This window comes from Passer montanus, unplaced genomic scaffold, assembly GCF_014805655.1.
Source record: "Passer montanus isolate IOZ18808 unplaced genomic scaffold, ASM1480565v1 scaffold22, whole genome shotgun sequence".
NCBI lineage: Eukaryota > Metazoa > Chordata > Aves > Passeriformes > Passeridae > Passer > Passer montanus.
Genome location: NW_024366815.1, coordinates 2,936,484 through 2,955,869, shown reverse-complemented (window position 1 = coordinate 2,955,869; position 19,386 = coordinate 2,936,484). Strand labels below are relative to the sequence as shown.

The 19,386-nt window shown below is 43.0% G+C and overlaps 1 protein-coding gene and 1 pseudogene across 2 annotated transcripts in view; both read right to left on the bottom strand.

The window, feature by feature from the left end:
• EGFLAM (EGF like, fibronectin type III and laminin G domains) overlaps window positions 1-19,386 on the bottom strand; it is a 75,473-nt gene that overhangs the window by 20,794 nt on the left and 35,293 nt on the right. For both annotated transcript variants that reach the window (XM_039709810.1, XM_039709811.1), the window contains exons 8-13: window positions 10,992-11,107; window positions 10,429-10,750; window positions 7,389-7,489; window positions 6,036-6,136; window positions 4,805-4,949; window positions 2,765-2,954 (exon numbers count right to left, since the gene is read on the bottom strand). In XM_039709810.1, the coding sequence (XP_039565744.1) occupies window positions 2,765-2,954; window positions 4,805-4,949; window positions 6,036-6,136; window positions 7,389-7,489; window positions 10,429-10,750; window positions 10,992-11,107 (975 nt within the window). The remainder of the gene's footprint in view (window positions 1-2,764; window positions 2,955-4,804; window positions 4,950-6,035; window positions 6,137-7,388; window positions 7,490-10,428; window positions 10,751-10,991; window positions 11,108-19,386) is intronic.
• LOC120502378 lies at window positions 14,478-17,434 on the bottom strand (annotated as a pseudogene).

Here is a 19,386-nt window from a genome sequence, read left to right as displayed (position 1 = left end):
TATTTTTCTAAATATCAGACCAGCAAGAGACCTTATAAATAGCAAAAAGTAGCCCTTACAAGCAAACCATGATAGATGTAACTTTTACAAACTCATTCCTTGGATTACTTATTGTCTGCTCTTTTTCCTATTTTCTCACAAGATACAAATTTCTCTAAATTGTTAACATGCATGAAGCCTGGTTTAGTTTCAATTATCTTAAGTGCTTCTTTGCTCACTATAAATTCATGCCATGCTCAGCATGGGAGGTGTTAATCATCATCAACTAATCTTATTAGCCAAAATGAGGTTGTTGACCCTCTTGTCCACACTAAAAGGGATCCATATCATCAACATATGGGCTTTGTAAGAAGCATCTCTATTATGCTGGCATACCAACTTAAATAACAAGAAGGTTATTTCTTCTTGCTGGATTTCAGCTGAAATTGTTGTAGAACAAAAAAAATCTAATTTGCTTCTTAAAACTGGTATCTATAAAGCCAAACTATACAACTGTCAAATGTACACCTGATTGAAGTTCTTGTTGAATTTAATTCCTCCTTTACTTTCTGATCAAATAGCTCTCCCCTTGTCTATAGTAACAAACTGATTACACTATCTGCATACATTAAGAAAGACCAAGTTATGGTGTACAATGGTAAGCACACCATTTGGAGGGCCTTAGTGTCTTATAGCAAACTAATCATTACATATTTATTTTGAGGGACATTGAAGTACCAGCTCTGAGATGACCAAGGTTTCATGAGGCAGTTCTGGCAATAAACACTGTGGAACAGTTTTGCAGCTTGAGGTGGTTGACAATGCTCATCTTTGCTGCATCTGCTCCAGTGCTAATGTTGGCAGTATGTTCAAACAGATCAGACTTAAACAAAGTCTTTGAGAAACAGAAAAGAACAAGGAAGACAACAGCAACAGACCAGTCATGGGGTCCCTGATTTGAGAAACAGCTTGAACAGGAGTAGTCTTGATATTTGACAGGCTGCTCTCCCAACATCCCAGTGGCTTTTCACAGCCTTTGTGCCAGCATAGGTGACTGTGCTGAAGAGCCAAACCACAAGTGTGGTGGCTGCATTTGCTTGGCTCCAATGGCAGATGAAGAAGGAGAGAAGCTGCAGCAGGAATCCCAGGTTCTGCCATGCCTGCTCCAAACCATGCCCAGTGGTTGGACCATCCCCTGTTGGTCCCTCAGCCCACAGTGGGACCTCTGCTGTAGCCAGAAGAGAGAGCAGAGAGATGGATGGACCCCTCTCCTCGCCACCCTCAGTTCTATGATCCATGTAGCACAGCACTCCTGATTTATATACTTCGCCAACAGAAAAAAATCTCCAAGTGACTGACTTGCAAAAGTCATTCCTAAACCCTAGCAGAGCTTACTTGCAATTTTTTTATTTTGAGTTATACTTACATGACCTATTGTTTGAAGTCTCTTCTGGTACAGTTTCATATAAATGTGTGCAGCCACACAAGGACAGCAAGGCTTTATCAGTCAGTTTCAAGTCACACATGGCAGAGCACAGCATTTATTTTCATTGATGTTGATTGTTAATGCAGTAGTGTGTGGAGCATTCATGGATGGGAATGAAGCTAGCTGCATCCCAAAAGGCAATAGAGATCAGGGCTAGAGAAGTTCAGCAGGGCTTTCATCTGTCTAAATTCCATAGATTCTCACTCTATCGTGAAATTACACTCTGACTCCAAAATCTTACTCTTTTCAGTAACTGTTTCTTTGGCCAGTCTGTTCTACTCCTATATTGCACAGAAGTTTGGCCATGTTATCTAGAGAATACAGAGCAATTGTTAAGAAGTTTCTCATAAATCATTTCCTTCTCAGGATGTCAAATGCACAGCTACAGAAGAGAAGAAAGATGACTTTGTGTCCAAAGCATGGCAGGGAGAGTTCAGGGGTATGGAATCTATTTCTCACTGTTAGCACTTGCCTTCTGTCTTGGGTTTACCCTTATTTTTATATTGTTTAGACTGGGAGATCATTAAAGCAAGGATTTTGTTGCCCTGCCTTTTTGAAGTGCCTATTAAAAGGATGAAATAGATGAATAAATAAGACAGGACTAGTTTTAATTATCTTCTCTACTTCTCCATCTTTTACTCTGTGAAGCAAAAATTTTATAATAACACTTCATAAAGCTGCTAGAAGTATTTATTCCAAGCTATTTTTAAATCATACCATGACTCTGGATAGCAAAACAAAGGATGGTATACAGGAAAGCCTATATATTTCTACAGTGGTTGGGTGTAACACAGAAAGCCCTCTGTAACGCCCACAGGGCTGCTGTGGGCCTGAGAGATCCATGTGTTACTTTGGACAAGTGTAATGATATCTTTAGGCAAAACGCATTTTGTTGGGTCTGTATTGTTTCAAACGCAAGCTCAGCACACATACTATTGATTTCTGATGACAGGACTGTGTCAGTCAGGGGCATGAAGAGGTGCCTGAGAGCTGCTGGCAGAAATACCGGCGTGGTTGTAATGATATCTTCAACACAGATCTTACTGTTCGCTCATGAAAATGGGTTTACTATTTACTGTGCACAGTGTGTCCACAAAGGGCTTGCTTGTGCAGTGTGATGAACTGTCCTACTACAGACCCAGCAAGAGCAATGTGCAAAGGAACAGAGGAAAGCCAGGCCAAAAATAGAGACCGCGCCTTCCCCCTCCCAAACCTGGACCATCGCTCAACTTGTCCCAACAGGACAAAAAGTGACCCGGGGTTAGCCACTGACTAAAGACTCCACACCGTTGCACTCACCGACGTCAGCACCACTGAGAGCTTTCCCTAATGGCCAGGGTCTCATGTCAATTATCTTTCCATTGATGCTCAGCGACTGGACGCAGCCCTGGAGGCCGCGGTTGGTGCCGGTGGCCCTGACCAGCCAGTACACGCTGGGAGCACCGCCAACGTAGAAGGGAGTCTGGAATGTGATCTTGCTGTACTGGCCCTGAAGGGGAGCAAAGCACAGCATGCTGTGTAACAGATATAACACAGGAGAAATCATTAAGCCACAGTGGTTTACAACACATTTTTTTCCTCCACGAAGGAATGTTGTCCCCTGTGTCAGGGAATGTTGTTCATTGGTAATTCCTTCCTGTTAGTCATTCCCTTAATCAGTCCACCACTTGAAATCAAACTTTTTCACCTGCATCCCATCACGATAACATGAACTACTAAAAGCAAAATAAAAAAAGACTAGAAATCACTGTTTTGAGGAGAAAGCATGGTCTGTCTTTTGCTGTAATTTCTTCCTTTCTTTCTGCCAAAAAATTGTTTGTCTTCTAAGCTGTAAGCCCTGAGGGATAGACCAATGAGATGTTGTCTTTTGGACAGAACCCAGCAAGTGTTCGGTACTTAATAATTATGAAATGACACAGAAAAGGTAAAAAACAAGAAAAGGCAAAAGCCAATAAAGTTGCAGCTTCAGCAGGTTTCTGCTCACTTTGCCATTGCTAAATGTACTGCTCATCTATTTAACAAATCTATAGGAACCTACATATTCAAGTTTACTAAAATTGCTACAGTGAAAGAACAAAAAACATCAAAACGAGCAGAACCTTTCTGGACCACTGACCCAAACTCCAGGCTACTGAGGCCACATGAGTAAAAATTCCTTCCACAAACTGATCAAAATATGACTTTTGCCTCCTACTCAACAGCTCTTTCAAAACCCCACAGACCTTTAGAATATTCAAAATTCTCAGTTGTTCAGGGGCAGGTTTTACCCACCTGCACTGACCTCTAGCCTAAAATCTTCCAGGATTTTTCACCCCTGCCCTGCCCCCATAGCATTTATAACAATATATTCTATCACCATAGCCTGTATTTGGCCATGCTAAATAAGCTGAGGTTATTGAGTCTGCAGATGTTCACTTGCTCAGTACACTGCAGAAGCTGTACATATCTGCTGCCCTGATTCACATCCGCCCTTTGCATGGCCTCATGGCATTGGTAGCAGCAACACATGACACACTGAAATTCTTTCCTCTGTCATTTCCAGCTGATGAGAACTCAATACACTGTAATTTTTTCTCTTCAGTGCCTGCACATAAAAGTGGAAAGTAATAAGAGATCTGAAGCTGCTTTCTTTCAGGGCTAGGGATGGCATGTTAATAGTGGCTATCAAAGGAAAGACATCTGAAACAATTTGAAATTGCCTTTTCTTCCAGTGCCTTAATTTTGTTTTCTAGCCCAGCAACAGATGAGCAAGTCAAAGCATTTTCCTGTATTATATTTTATCTTGTCAGCCTTATATGAACTTGCTGGTGTTAACATAAGTCAGGGCAGAATGTCCATCTCCATTACTATGCTTGAATCTTTGTCCAGAATATGCATGTAATTACACCTCTGCATACAAATATCATGTGGATATATGCATCTTATACATAAATATATACTCATACACACATATGCATCTAATTTTTATGTCTGAGGAAGCAGAACAGTTCTCTGAGGCTTGAAAAATAAAGCAATCAAGGACAGCAGCTGTAAAATCTAGTAAACTTCTCATGGCCTGTGTTTGAGACTTGCACAGGGTAGCTGAAGGGTGGCAGAGAAAACATGGAGCACAACAGGGAAACAGTGATGGGATTCAGCCTGAGATATTTATTTCTGTGATTTCTAGATTATGTATTTGGAAGAGTAATCTGTACTCTGATCCTGGTTCACTAAATGTCCTAACACCAATAAATAAAACTGCACCTTTTAAATCTGATCAGGCTTCTGGTGGCAAGAAAAGAAGCATCATCACAACCTTGAGAGACCCCAAGATCGAGCCACAAGGGCAGGATTACCAACCTGAGATTTTCCTGTCACTGGAGCGTTGTTGTCCATCCTGAGCCAGCCATTCACCCCATCTCTGAACAATGTGACACTGTGCCAGTTCCCCAGCTTGATTTTGTTTTCACTCGTTATGACTCCAACCCCCGTGCCACAGTTGAACCTGGGAGCATGAGATAGAGAGGGCAAGGTGAGAATCTTATATTGACCAAATAACCAAAAGTTGGTTTTAGACTCCAAATACTATTTTTGCATTCAGGAACCTCTCTGCTCCACGCTGCATATTAGCACAGAAAATTCAGACAGCAAGTCTACATAAGATCTGTTCCAAATTTCAAGCTTCATTATCTGTCTTTCAAGGTGGAGAAGATTTTTCATTCTCTGCCCATACCGAGTGCATTGCTAAGCTTGCCAACAGATGAAGCTCTTTCTAGATGGAGGGTATTACAATCTGAGTTCCTGCTATCACAGTAATTTCTCCTGGGAATTTTTCTAGCTTCCTGGTGAAAGGCAGTGATACGTTAATAACTCTGCTAGTCTATTTGAAACTCAGTGCCAATTGACAGGAAGACCTCCAGGAGAGCTGAATGTGCACAAAATGTCCCATTTTCCCTGACTATCATGCAGTGCAGGTGAGCAGAAACACAACTAAGGCATATCACCCACTTTATTATTCCCCACTTCTAAAGAACTCACCCTCCCAATTTAGGAGATCCTGGAAATACTGTTTCACCTGCTTCATGTCTGTCAGACTGCAAGGAACACTTTCCATCTTAATTTAAAAACCTAAACAAGGTATCATCTAAACTAAGCATGTAAGACAAAGTTCCTGGCCCCTTGTTGGCACTACATCCTCTGTTTTGCTACATTATCTGCAACCTTTTTCTGTGAAGCAAAAACACTGACTCAATATACCATCAATATACCATCAGCTTAGCAAATACAGTGGCTCACTGGCATTTCTGGTAACACAGCTATGAGCCCCAGACAAATGCCTTAAAGAAAACGGATCATTTTGCCTTTACATTGAAGTCTGAATAAAAGAGATCAACAGGGCACATGTTCACACACTAAAGAAAGATGAGAGAAAAAAAGTATTCAAATAGTCTTAAATGAAACTATACTGTCCATTTGGTGCACTGTATGGGGCAGAAGTCAAAGACACTGGAGATATTCATCACATATAGCTAGTCCCAGGAGGCAGCAATAGCCCTTTCTCTTCACATCAGATTTAGGATGGAGGTTTTACCTGAACTGGAGGCTACGTCGGATAATTGCCAGTGACATAAAATCACCACGACCATGTTCATTTTCTCCACAGTACAGCAGCAAACCATCTTCAGATTCAGCCTGCAATCATTGCACCAATATGAAAAATCAAAGCCTCACAATTGCAGATAAAAGCAAGCAGCAGTGTGGGACTTTTCTCCAGAAAAGGGTCATCATTTTTCAGAATGAGTTTTTAACTTGCCGAATCAGAAATTGTTTGATCAGTTTGGAATCCTGCATTTGAAAAACCTAGAAAATCACTGCCTTAACGGTTAAACAATTTAAGACCATCTCTTAAAGTAGGGTATTATCAGACCTGAAAAAAAGCCTGGAAGTATTAAAGACTGTCAGACATCCCATATGAGACTCCGAGTAAAAAGTCTAGCAAGAATGTCCTAGCAAGCCTGGTAAGTGTAGACACATCAGACTCAGTGTGCATGAATACATACACCCTACTTGACATTCTCCATGAGACTGACACTCCTCTAAGCCAAACAAGCTGTGCTGGCAGCATTTCTCCATATGCTCATAGCAGCTGACACAGTGGCTTTTTGCAGCCATCCTGTGTTTTAGAAAGGCAAATTGCCAGAGGAGTGTAAGATCACCACCGAGGCAACTGATTGCTGCTGCTTTAGTAACAGTCTCCTTCCCAGACTGTGAGGCTGCTGAGTCTGCTTTACGTGGGGGTGGGGATGCACCCGAGGGCTTGGCCACCCTCTCTAGAGCCAGCCCTACATGCTCTGTCCATAATGAACAGACAGCACTAACACAAGCCAGCGTGGGATCTATCTCCACTTTAGTCCTGCATTTTAAGTAGTATGATATCCTGAATGTATTAGTAGCCTAATACTGTTAGGTGACCCAAACTTCAGAGGGGGGAAATAATGTCCACTTAGACCCTGCAGGATGGGAAATGAATGCTATATATAGGGCAGTATTTTGCTCAGTATGACAGGATCATCATCTCTTGTCCATAAAGATACTGCATTCCACTTGCAAATTCTAATTCACAAAAATTCTGTGTTCTTCAGCCTGTAGCTCATCCGCATGACTGTGACCTTGCCAATGTACATCACTGCTAGTCCACAGCTACTAGTCCCAGGGATTCTCTCATGCAGTGGCTACCAACAATGGATGAAAACCCTTCAGCTGCTTACAAACTTAATTTACATTCACTGAGAGTTGAGCCAGGTCTTTGCAGATGAAGGTTACATACAGGCTCACCACAATTACACTTAAGCTATACTGAAGCTAAGTTACTGCTCTATTGTCCACTACATCAGAGTAAGTAAATAAAATTTAAAACACCAATGTGAGAATTGCTTTAACTTACCCTGAATTCAAGGGTAATTTGAAATGTCTGATAGGACTTTTTCAGTGGTTCAAAGGTGATATATGAGTAGCCAGAGAACTGAGGGTACTGGATACTAATGTCTGAAAAGCAAAGAGGGAAGCATGTTATTTAGCCATTTTCTTCCGAAGAAAAATCAATATACACATTTAGTACTAGATAACATCAGGTGGCAATGAAAGGCAGAGTTCTTCTAGAGACAACCATTAGCCAGTAGCAGACAACAATCAGTTAACCTATTGTCTTGTCCTCCCACCACTTTTTACAGCTAATTCCTTTATTCCCAAGGACCTAGTGAACTTGGAAAGAAACAGGATACTGAAGGCCAAATAATGCTCAATAGCTTAATCAGAGAATACAGAGGAAATTTCAGCAGGTTTTTCATTTTTTGTTATAGAATAAAGACCACAACAACTTTATATTTATCTTCTTTTAAGAACTGATCTAAGAAAGAGAGGACAAAGTAATTTTCTGTTTTGCAGGATTACAAAAACACACATGGGAAATATGGCCAGACTCTAGGCAGCATTAGTCACTGCTACTCTGTAGCTGCTGCATCCAGCATCTGGAGAATCACTGGATGTCTCATAACAGCAAGGCAGCTTCCAGCACTTCTCTCAAGTCAGCTCAGGGCAGAAGCTAAAAGAAGTGATGGGGAGCAGAGAGTCCTTGCAGGCATCTTTCCATCCCTGACTGCAACAATGGCTCTTTTTATTACTCTTGTCAAATGGCATTATCAACCCTCACCCTCTGCAGTCTTGTGTCAGACCCTGACCCTGAGAGAAAATGAAAATTAGAGATGTCTTACTGCTAGCCACTGTCAGCTGTAAAATTACCTTTGCAGCCTATTTTCCTGAGAAGCACTGTTTCAGGCCTGAGCTTTTGTATTGACAATGGATTTTATTCTAATGAGGAAGGAAGGATGAGGATTCCTATTCCTTTTTGCTATTTAAATACTGAGTTTTTCTCACTCAGTTTTTGAATCTGGGTAGAGCTCTCTCAGCGTTTTTGCTTGCAAGGCATATATTTTAGGCTGAGTTGAAGGGGATTGGTGCTATAAACCTGAAAGCAGCCTCAGCAGAGAAAATGATCTCATGTCCTGATCACAAACAGAACTGACTGGACCAGAGTGGAAGGCAGCTGTTGAATGTGAAGAAAAGTCTGTTTCCATTCAGATTAATGTATTATTTAACAATACTGGCTGCTGAAGACAAACTCGGTACAAAGGAGTATTGGCACATGATGTTTACTCTGGAGTAACACCCTCCCCTGTGAAAAATAGAGGGTTTTGACTGGTGTTAATAGAGTGCTTTACAAGTTGTATATGGCCTTGTCAGTTAAAATAAATCCTCAACTCTTCATAGTTGATCAAGGCCTAAAATCATATCTGCAGCTGTTACACATCGCTGAGTCACACCAAATTGTTTTCAGAAGGAGCGCTCTTTGTTCCAACTCCAGTTTAAGAAGATGAAGAACCCTCACTGTCTGTATCCCTGATGCATGACGCTGTGCAACATGAAAGTCTAACATGACCCTGCACAAGAAACCTGGGTCCCTGAAGCTCTGCCCTATGGCACAGTCTTGGCAGATCAGATCAGCATGCAGAGGAATGGGCAGATCAGCTCCTTCTGATCTGGAACAACAGCACCACCACAGCCAATGGGACATTTTCTTTTCATGAGCCCTGGCATTCATCTGACCCTTCGTCACCAAACCAGAAGAAAAATTACTTTGGGGAAAAAAGTGACCTGTTTATGGCCTGTTGAGGGAGCTGGACTGGCTCACCAGGTGATCTGCTCAGTGTTAACCTTGTGAAAGGGTGGGCTGAGGTCTCTAGAGGGAAAGAACAAGGCGGCAGTGAGGGAAGAAGAAGCAAGACAGCCTCCTTCAGCTCAGCAAGTTCTTGCCATGGCTCAGCTGCTCTGAAAAGAGGCAACAGGATGGGACTGACTGAGACAAGCACATCCTCACATTGAGGATGCTGAGGATCCTCACATTCAGGACATGCTTTTTGAACTAGGGATGAGATTTCGTTCCTCCCTTGCCCCAGTTTGCCTGACATGACTGCTGCACTGCAGACTTGCAGACCATGGGGAAAGCCTCCTCTGGAGGTATTTTTATAATGGGAGTTTTCTCACATCCCTGCTGTGGGGCCAGCATCATCTGGACCACACAGAAAATGGAGGTGGTTCAGGGCTTCAGCTGCTGCCAAAATGCAAATGTCAAAGAGGGGTTGAATGTCTTCAGCTTCCACCTGACGATGCCATGATTGGATCCTGCCAACCTGGGTGATTAACAACATACCTGCTCCACCGTACCCTGACTCTTAGGTGGGAGAATGAAAATTAACTGCCCCTGTGCATCTTGATACAGGTTCTGCATTCAGCTTTATTAAGGAATTACTTTTTCCTATTAGGTTCTGTTTTGTCGGGCCAGGGTTTTATGAGCCTTCAAAAGGGAACCTAATACACCAAGGATAGCTTAGCTATTACCTTTGGAGGCAAAGAATGAGCAGGATGGCTTCTGCTGCAGTGTTAGAAACAAAAAGGTTTAATAAAAGGCAAAATAACAAACAGAAAATCCGAGTCAGGTACAGAGGTCTGCCCCTGGTATAAACATGGTCCTTTTGTTCTCTTCTTTTCTACCTTATGGCCCAGGCGGGACTCTTTGGCTTCTATCCAATTAGGTGACCCCAAGGTTTTAGTGAAGTCTCTGGGGCCCTATAAGGTTACTTTTCACCTGATCGTTGAGAGAAACTTCTGGGCTTCTTTCCTTTTTTGGGGGACAAAGGCTAGCTTTGCCACTCTGTCATTAGGGGGCACTCTCCCACACTCCTACATTTTCCCACCTCACCGAGGGAAAAAAGGCAAAGGGGATGATGCCTGAACTGCAATTTGCCACTGGTAAGGATCCACAAAGCCCAGATGGTTATTCCCAAAGCGCACATTGGTGAGCTCTTTGCAAAGCCGCTCCCTGACCCAGACACAGAACAGCCAGCAGCAGCGGGCACACAGAAACCTGCCTTCCTCGCACGTGTCCCCCGCTTTTCCCAAGTTGCAGTGGCAGCGCGAGCCGCCCCGGTCGTAGTCGTTGATGCAGAAGCTGTCTGCAGAGCACACGGCCTCGTCGCAGGACAGGTCCGAGAGGCGCGCGGCAGGGGACGCGCCGCCCCTGCGCGCTGCCCGTGCCGTGCTGGAAGGCCGTGTGCTGGCAGCAGTGGAAGTTGTGGGCTCAGAAGTGGTTGTTAGGACCCGCGACAGGAGCCTGGAACTAGACCCTGGAGTGACCTTAGTTTCCACCAGAAATTTTCTGTTGCCTCCTTTAATAGCAGGAAGTGGTCTGAGCTGAAAGGAAGCAAAGAAACACCAATTCAATAAAATTAAAATGCTATGGGGAAATGAAATTAATATCTTTCAAGATACAGATCTGAGGCAACAAACACCCTCAATGAAGAAAAAGAATTAACCACATCACTGTATCTAAGCACTTAATATCAGATATCAAATGTCTTGACAGGACTGGACACTTTAAAATATCCAGACTGTAAAGAAAACAGAAGTGCCAAAGGCAAATCTTGACATTTACCTCTTCTATATAAATGTCATAGTCTGAATCATCAATATCAAATCCATCACCATCACCAGTCACTGTGTCTGTGATGTACCGATGCCCATAGCTTCCACTTCCCAATTCCTCAGAGCCTGAAAAGACATAACTGGCATATTCAGTTCATATAGTTTTTTCTCTTTGCACACAGCAATTCAGATCTTACCACTCCCGTGATTCACAACACTTAAATCTGAACTGATGCTAATGTTCATCCTGTACAGATAATGCAAGTGTGTCTGGAGATGACAGATCATACACACAGCTTAAAACAAAGTGAAGACCTTCATTTAGTCACTCACTAGGTGATTAAACAAATAAAGCAGGCAAAGGTCAGTTCTCCCTCTGCAAACTGACTTGTATTCATCATTTTTCCATGACAAAGGTTTCAGACTTTTTTGGCATGGACAACATTTTAATGACTGAATTGTTTTTAAGTCAAGCTTTTCCCTTTTGGAAATACAGGCTGCTAATTGCTGCCTTACTGGAACAGCAAAAGAGATAATAAATAGGAACAGCAAAAGAGATGTGTACAGGTAAGATACACTCTATTTAGGAATTCATCTATCTCCACTGACTCCGAAACTCCTGAAATTAGCGTCCTATGTGTATTCTTAGACTATTTTTTAAAATACAATTCAGCATCCTGAAACAAGAAACATGCACAAACACCTTCACCCAGAGGGTTGTTGGGCACTAGAACAGGGTCCCCAGGGAAGTGTCCCCACGGCACCAAGAGCTCAAAAAGCACTTGGACAATTCTCTCAGGCACATGGTGGGATTACTGGGGCTGTCCTGTGCAGGGCCAGGAGTTGGACTTGATGATCCTTGTTGGTTCCTTCCAACTCCAGATATTCAATGATTCTATGACCATGTGTTTTTCAAGTACCTAATCTACTTCTGCCACTTCCCAGAGTACTGAACTGTGCTTTGGAGGACTCTGGGCTGGGAATGCACAGTTTAAACAGTATGGGGATCCTCATTTCTATTTCAAGAAAGTGTCTGTAACTATTCTGCACTTTACATAGCAAATTATGCCTAAACAATGGCTTGTGCTTATTAGCTATTAAAATTCACCAGGTCATGAAGAAATACAGTAAAAGTAAACAAATCATTACAGTAACTTGTCATTTCAGTGAGGCTGAGAACTGATATTTTTAAAGCATTGAAATAACAGACTCATATATTTTTCCCTCACTTAAAAACAGCATAAGCAACCTTCAGTTTACAGTCTCTCTACTGAGCTGAGTGTACTTACCTAAATGTCTTTTTACTCTCTCTTCCTTTGCTGTGATTGCAACCCAGAACTGGCAGGCAGTTATGAAATCCAACATATGTGCACCAGAGATGAATGTGCCCTGGCTGACTAAGTGACTAACACTCTGTATGCTCTGCAGGGGCTACTTATCAATGGGCTTTGCACATTACATCAGCATACAGAAAAATTAGAAACAAATGAGTAGAGATAATGAGGCATACACACTTGCAACCAAGAAAGCATGCTTGGCTGGGACAGAACGTGTGTAAGTCTTTCCACTCTAATATGTATACCTAGTCATCTGTAAATAATACATTTCATCTGTACATTAAATAGAAGTATTCAGTACTGAGTTCAACCAAATGAGCTGAGCAGAGAGCTCTGCTCTATGACTGGTAGCAAGATGAGGCAAACAGGACAAACTACACCCAGATTATTTCTGCTACTGACTGTGAATGCACAGGCAAAGAATTACTGTTAGGGACAGACTGCACATTTATGAACTGGTCCCAGTCCTACAAAAACTGGAATGAATTTCACCATGCTAAAATCACAAGGTAAAAACATATCTCTTACTCCTGAAAGTGAATACTTTCACTTTTATAGTCATTCAGGTTAATCACCATACAGAATAATTTTACACCAGGTAGGAGGTTAGGGAGACTAAGAAGAGCAAAGAAGAGTAGAGTAGAGTAGAGTAGAGTACAGCAGAGTAGAGCAGAGTAGAGTAGAGTAGAGTACAGTACAGTACAGCAAAGCAGAGCAGAGTAGAAAATTATTCTGTTGCAAGGAACCTACAATGATCATCTTGTCAAGCTGCATCTTCTACCCATCATTGCATCAGATTGCCCTTCTTTGGTAAACAGTGATTCGGTAAGCCATGCATTTCTACAAAAGAGTTTCCATGTGTAAAACCACAAACATATGCATTACAAATATGATTTATAGTTGGATTGGTTTTGCATTGCCTGGTTTTTGTAGCAGGGTGGGGTTACAGGGGTTGCTTCTGTAAGAAGCTGGTAAAAGCTTCTTCCATATCCAGCAAAGCCAATCCCTGGTGGCTCCAAAGATGGAGATGCTGGGCCAATTAGAAATGATGGCAACACCTCCATGATAACATATTTAAGAACAAATCAGAACAAAGTTGGTGGTGCAGTTTTAATCCCTGACAGAGAAGAGTAGGAGGTGAGAATATATCAGAACAACATGTAGACACCAAAGTCAGTGAAGGAGGAGGGGCAGGAGCTGTTCCAGGCACCAGAGCTGAAATTCCCCAGCAGCCTGGGCTGCAGCCCTTGGTGAGGCAGCTGTGCCCCTGCAGCACAGGGAGGTGCACAGGAACACAGAGATCCTCTGCAGCCCTGGAGGAGCCCACGCAGAGCAGGTGGATGTGCCTGAGAGGAGCCTGTAGCTGTGGGAGCTCTGTGGGAAGAGGGCCCTGCTCCCAGGCTGGGGCAGCCTGTCCCTGAAGGACTGCACCCCACACAACAGTGACCCACTTTTGAGGGGTGCTGTTGCCCATGGCATGGACTCACACTTTAGTCACTGGCAGGGAGCTGCTGTCCATGAGATGGAGCCATGCTGGAGAAGTTCATGGAGAGCTGTCTCCTGTGGGAGGGACCCCATGGTGCACAGGGGAATGACTCCTCTCCCTGAGCAGCGAGAAGCCCTGGGTGATGAACTGACCACAGCCCCCATTCCTTGTCTCCTTGCACTGCTGGGGTAGGAGGTAGGGCTGGGAGGGAGGGAATAGGGTGGGGGGATGTGTTTTTGCCGATTTCTTTTACTTCTTATTATCCTGCTCTGATTTTTTAGTAATAAATTCACTTCATATCTCTAAGTTGAGCTTGCTTTGCCTGTGATGGTATTTGGTGAGTGATCTCTACAGGTCCTTATCTCAACGCAAGAATCCTTCATTAATTTTTTTTCTCCTCTGTCCAGCTGCAGAGAGGAAAGAGAGAGTGGGTTAGGTGGGGACTTGGCATCTGGCCCGGGTTAACCCAGACTCCTTACTGGAGAATGTGGGCAATCATGGACATTTTCAGATAAGGACAGTAGCTGGGAGAAGTAAAGGGCAAAACAAGTACTGAAAAGTGTTAAGTGTTATAGAGTAGAATGATCATGAGGAATTTTTCTTGTAATTGTGGTGAAGGATCAAGGAGTGAATGTCATGCAAATTGTTCATTTTTGTCTGTGTTGTGATGATTTTATTTTGGCTTTAATGTTGGGGGTATTTTAAGTTCACCACAAAAGGGATTTATTGGCAATACCATGTACAATATCTTTTTCGTATCACATACAATGTCCTTCTGCTTTGATTTAGATGTAGAAGCTTTCAATGAAGAAAACCAGCTCCAGTTCACAATTTGCTCCTGGCAAATTGTGCCAGGCTTCCTTCATTCTCTTGGCCAAGAGCTTTGTATTCTGCTGCTTCCTCCTTGTTCTTTTGAGTGCAATGCTTCTTCAGAGCAATATGCCTGTGCTTATGCTGCAGCACTTGAGTAGTCCCTAGTCACTGGATTTTAGGAGCCTTGGTTCTGGGTTTCTTGTCCCCCTTGTTCAGAGACTTCTTCACAACATACTGCTGAACATCATCCTTCTTAGACAGGTTGAACAGCTTGGGGAGTCTGCTGGCCCTCTTGGGACCAAGATGACAGGGTTGTGTCAGTCAGCCCCAGAATGCCCTTTTCACTATGACAGAGTTCAGGACACTCAAGTTTGCATCAACAATGCAACCATAAATGGATTTGTGCTTTCTCTCTCCAGTTCCTCTGGGGTGATAGCTGGAATGCTCCTTGCTGAGCAAACACATCTGTGAGGCAGGACACCTTGCTTCATCGAGAAACCTTTGTCATTCCCACCACTGATCCAGACGACATATACCTCCTCCCACTCCACCAAGGGCATCAGAATGGCTCCATGGCCATTCTTTTCTCATAAAATGTTCTTAGTTTGCACCCACTGTCCACTTTAAGGTGCATTTGGCAGCCAGTGGCTGGGAAAGAGACGTTCAGCTTTATCATGCTCACACCTTGACGCTGCTGGAAGGCGCAGCACTAACTGAGCTCCCAGCATTCACAGCAATTTTCAGCTCACTGAATCACAGCATCAAAGAATTCACTAGGTTGGAAAAGACTTTGAGATCTTCAAGTCCCACCTATGACCTCACACCACCTTATCAACAAAACCATGGCAGTGTGCCACATCTAGTCTTTTTTTAAACTTGTCCAGGGATGCTGACTCCACCACCTCTCCAGGCAGATGACTCTAGTGCCCACTCTTAAAGCGAAGAATTTCCTCCTAATGCCTAGCCTAAACTCCCTCTGGTGCAGCATAAGATGTTGACCACTTGTTCTATTAGTGGTCACCTAGGAGAAGAGACCAACCCACTGCTGTTGTAGAGAGCGGTAAAGTCTCCACTGAGCCTCCTTTTTTTGCAGGCTAAACAACCCAGCCCACTCAGCCATTCCTCATGGAACTTGTGTTCCAGGCCTTGTTGTCCTCCTCTGGACGCATTCCAGCATCTCAACATCTTTCCTAAGCTGAAGGGCCCAGAACTGGACACAGCACTCAAGGTGTGGCCTCACCAGCATCGTGTACTGGGGGACAATCCCTGCTCTGCTGCTGGCCACACTGTTGCTGATCCAGGCCAGGATACCATTGGCCTTCTTGGCCACCTGGGCACACTGAAGACTATTCACAAAGTGTCATTGAAAATACAGAGAAACTAAATTTCCATGCATTTTTAGTGAGCTTTTCGGGATATTCTAATTTGGCCCCCACTCCCAGCTCACCTTCTGGGGGTGGTTCTGAAAGTTTTTTTTCTCAGTACTGATCTTTAAATTTTGGATTTAAAATTAATATAACAATATAACAATATTATATAAAATGTAACAATAATCTGGGAAAAAGCCAAGAGGGTCTGAGCTCCTTCACAAGCATTGTTTGGAAGCTTACCATTTCCCCCACTCTCATAATATTTTTATCACGTGTTGGAGTGGGTAGAGGGATGAGTTGCCCCCTTCCCAACAAGTCCAAACTTCTCATGCAACAGTATGCATTCTAATTAAAAGACACAGCTCTTTGCCATGTGCTTTTTCTTCAGAAAGCTTTATTACCAACATTAGTAAAATTTTCAAAAGAGTCTCTGTCCTTTGTAACTGAGTTAATTCTGTTGCAGAGTGTGATATCATCACCATCAGCTCTGCTTCATCATATGATAATGCCTTAAAAAAGAGCAGGCCTGAGGGTGATTATCAGAGAGGGTGGCTCCAATGAGTTATCTCCCTCCTCCAAGGTGTGAAGGGAGGTGGCATCAGTGACACCATGGTCAGGAAGCCCTGCCTCTCTCTCTGCCTCTTTTACAAGTGGGCAGAGTTCAGTGTTGTGAGGAGGAGTCTGGCTTTGGTGCAAACTCCTCCCTTAGTGAGAAGGGAGTTCAGGGGTGGCCCAGCACTGCTTCCAGATTGGCAGGCATGCTTCCCCCCAAAGATGTTACTTTGCATTCTAAAGCCCTTCAACTCCGCTCAAACAGGTTTCTGTGGTTCTGGGCTAGTTGCTTTTGGGCCATCAGCTCTGACTCAACTCTGAGGACAAGCTGTTGTTTTAGCCTTCAATTGCAACCTATACCAGCTCCTCAGCAAAAATTTGGGTAGCCATTTAAGATCCCCTTATGTTCTTTATCTCTTTTGGGACAGCCATCTTAGACTGACCGTGTGCTCCATGGGCAGCTATCTTAGACAGACTGCATGCAACCTGGCCAGGAGATTTCCTTTCCCACTTTGTGAAAGTTTCCTTTCCCACTTTGTGAAAGTTCCAGTCCTCTCAGCTGCTACCTGCAGTTTTTGCCAGTTATTTCTCAGAGACAAGATTTACAAGTGTACAACAACTTCACTTGGAGAGCAGCCCAGGTATGCCCTTGACCTTACTGCTGGTGAACATCAGTTTTTACCAAAAACTTTCTCTCCTTATGCTGCAGCTAGCGGTTACGTCCACACAAAACAGCTCTTTGCCTAACCTTAATATCCCTTCCACTCCTCACCAAAGGAATCACCCACAACCTCTGTGGCCATTTGTTTCTCATAAAATGTTCTTAGCTTGCACTCATCATCCACTTCAATGGCTTCTAGCAGCTAGTGGCTGGGAAAGGGACGTTCAGCTTCATCCTGCTCACACCTCGATGCCATGGGAAGGGACAGAACCAGACAGAGATTTTCAGCTCCCTGAACACTGCTGCTTTTAAACCAGGTCCATGCTACTGTCACCAAAACTGCTCTCAAAAAAAAAAAAAAAAAGCTCTCCAACAACATTTTATAAGTATTAGAAAATTAAGGCATTACTTTATTCTGACCAGGACGTGTAACAGAAATAATTCCATCTACACATTGCCTGGGTTGTGCAGAGAAAATCATTCCATCACACATGGATATTTACTAGATTTTTCACAGACTTATACAGTCAAAACCCAGAGAAATCCATTGCTTCATTGGTCCTAAATTACACAGTTCTTAGTATCTGGTTTCCTATTGGTTACTGATCCCTTTGCCTTCAATGCTAATTAGGTCCTTATTCTTGGTTCTCTTATTGATCCTCTCCCAGACCAGGTGTCTCTCACACATCAGGGAGGATGATAAGGCGTTGATGTTTGTTAATGGTCGCTTCTTCCTTGTGCATCCTCTGGCTGCACCCAGTCCATTGAGATGTCAAGGTCATCAGACCTTGCCAAGGGAACAGCTCCTTAAAAAGGAACTTCCATTCTCTTCTCCCCACATTGAAGATGAACAAAACTCCTGACTGAAGTTAGTTAAAACTTTTAGAAGTTGTATTATTTCCAGCACTATTACTTATTGCCTTTATACTATATCTGAAAGTATTTCAGAGTCCATTTTGTTCTTTCAATGTATAAAAGTGTAATTTGCCTAAGAGCAATGGAAGCCATAAAGATAATTTGGAATAAAGAAGGGAACACTCGCAATGATGTGTCAAGGGAAACAATCTAATCTGTAGACAAACAAGCTGTAATATGCAAACTCCATTTTCTAACTTAGAAGTCATAAGCTACAAAATAAACATCTGTTATGGTCAAAATGCTGTCGTATTTTTTTTCTCCCTCCAATCAAACATTCTGTTGGTTTAATGGCATGTAAGTTCAATAAGGATGGCAGGAGTGAAGCAATGCAGAAAATAAAACATCCATATATTCATACACAGGAAAATGTTAGGTCTGGAATTAATATTCATATAAACACACTTGCATGTATGGGTATGATTTTAATGTCATGGCAGTTTCACAGTAATGTAACTCTCCTGATTTGAGTGGTTATCACTAAGATTACTAATAACCACCAGCATGCAATGAGATGTGGTAGCTTAGGAGAGACTGGCAGATCTCCAAACAGGAGGTGTGCCTCTTTCATCCAGCAGATCAAAATGTTCCATGTTTTTCCAACAGAGAACCTCAGGAGACCAAATGTACCTACTATTTTAAACTGGACAATGGTTCCTTTCACGTTATTGAACTGGTACAACATTTAGAGCCTGAAGAGAACAAAGAAGGTATGGCTTATTGTGTCTGGTAGAAAGACTGCTTTGAGGCCCTTCTTCAAAGACAGTCACTATGTAAGTCTGGTGTCACCAGAATAAGTGTGACTTCAGAAGATGTCCTAACATCCACAGGTCTCCAACTCTCCAATTTTTTCCCTTCCTGACACTATCTATCTGCATTTCAGCCAGCACATGTGACACTGCTCTACCTGCTGATCTGTGAGCAGTTTGGGCAACATGTAAAGCACTTGGGAGCAATGCAGATGCTGGATGGACTCCTGACCATGTCTGAACTCACACAGGTGAGTACACACAGGACTGATGAGGTATCAGACCACTGGCTTCTCAGCTGACTTGTGCTTCCCTACATTTGGTCTTTGCTCACTGGACATAACATGAGAGCCACGTGGCGTGATGCAACATAACCACAAAACAGAATGCAGAGAAATTAACAGGACTTTTTGTAGATAAACCCCCACATGAGCCATCTCTTAAGTGCACTTGCTTTCCTGGAGAGCTCATCTTGTAATGGGTGGTAAATCACGGACAATTAAGCAAAGTGGTACTCTGCAA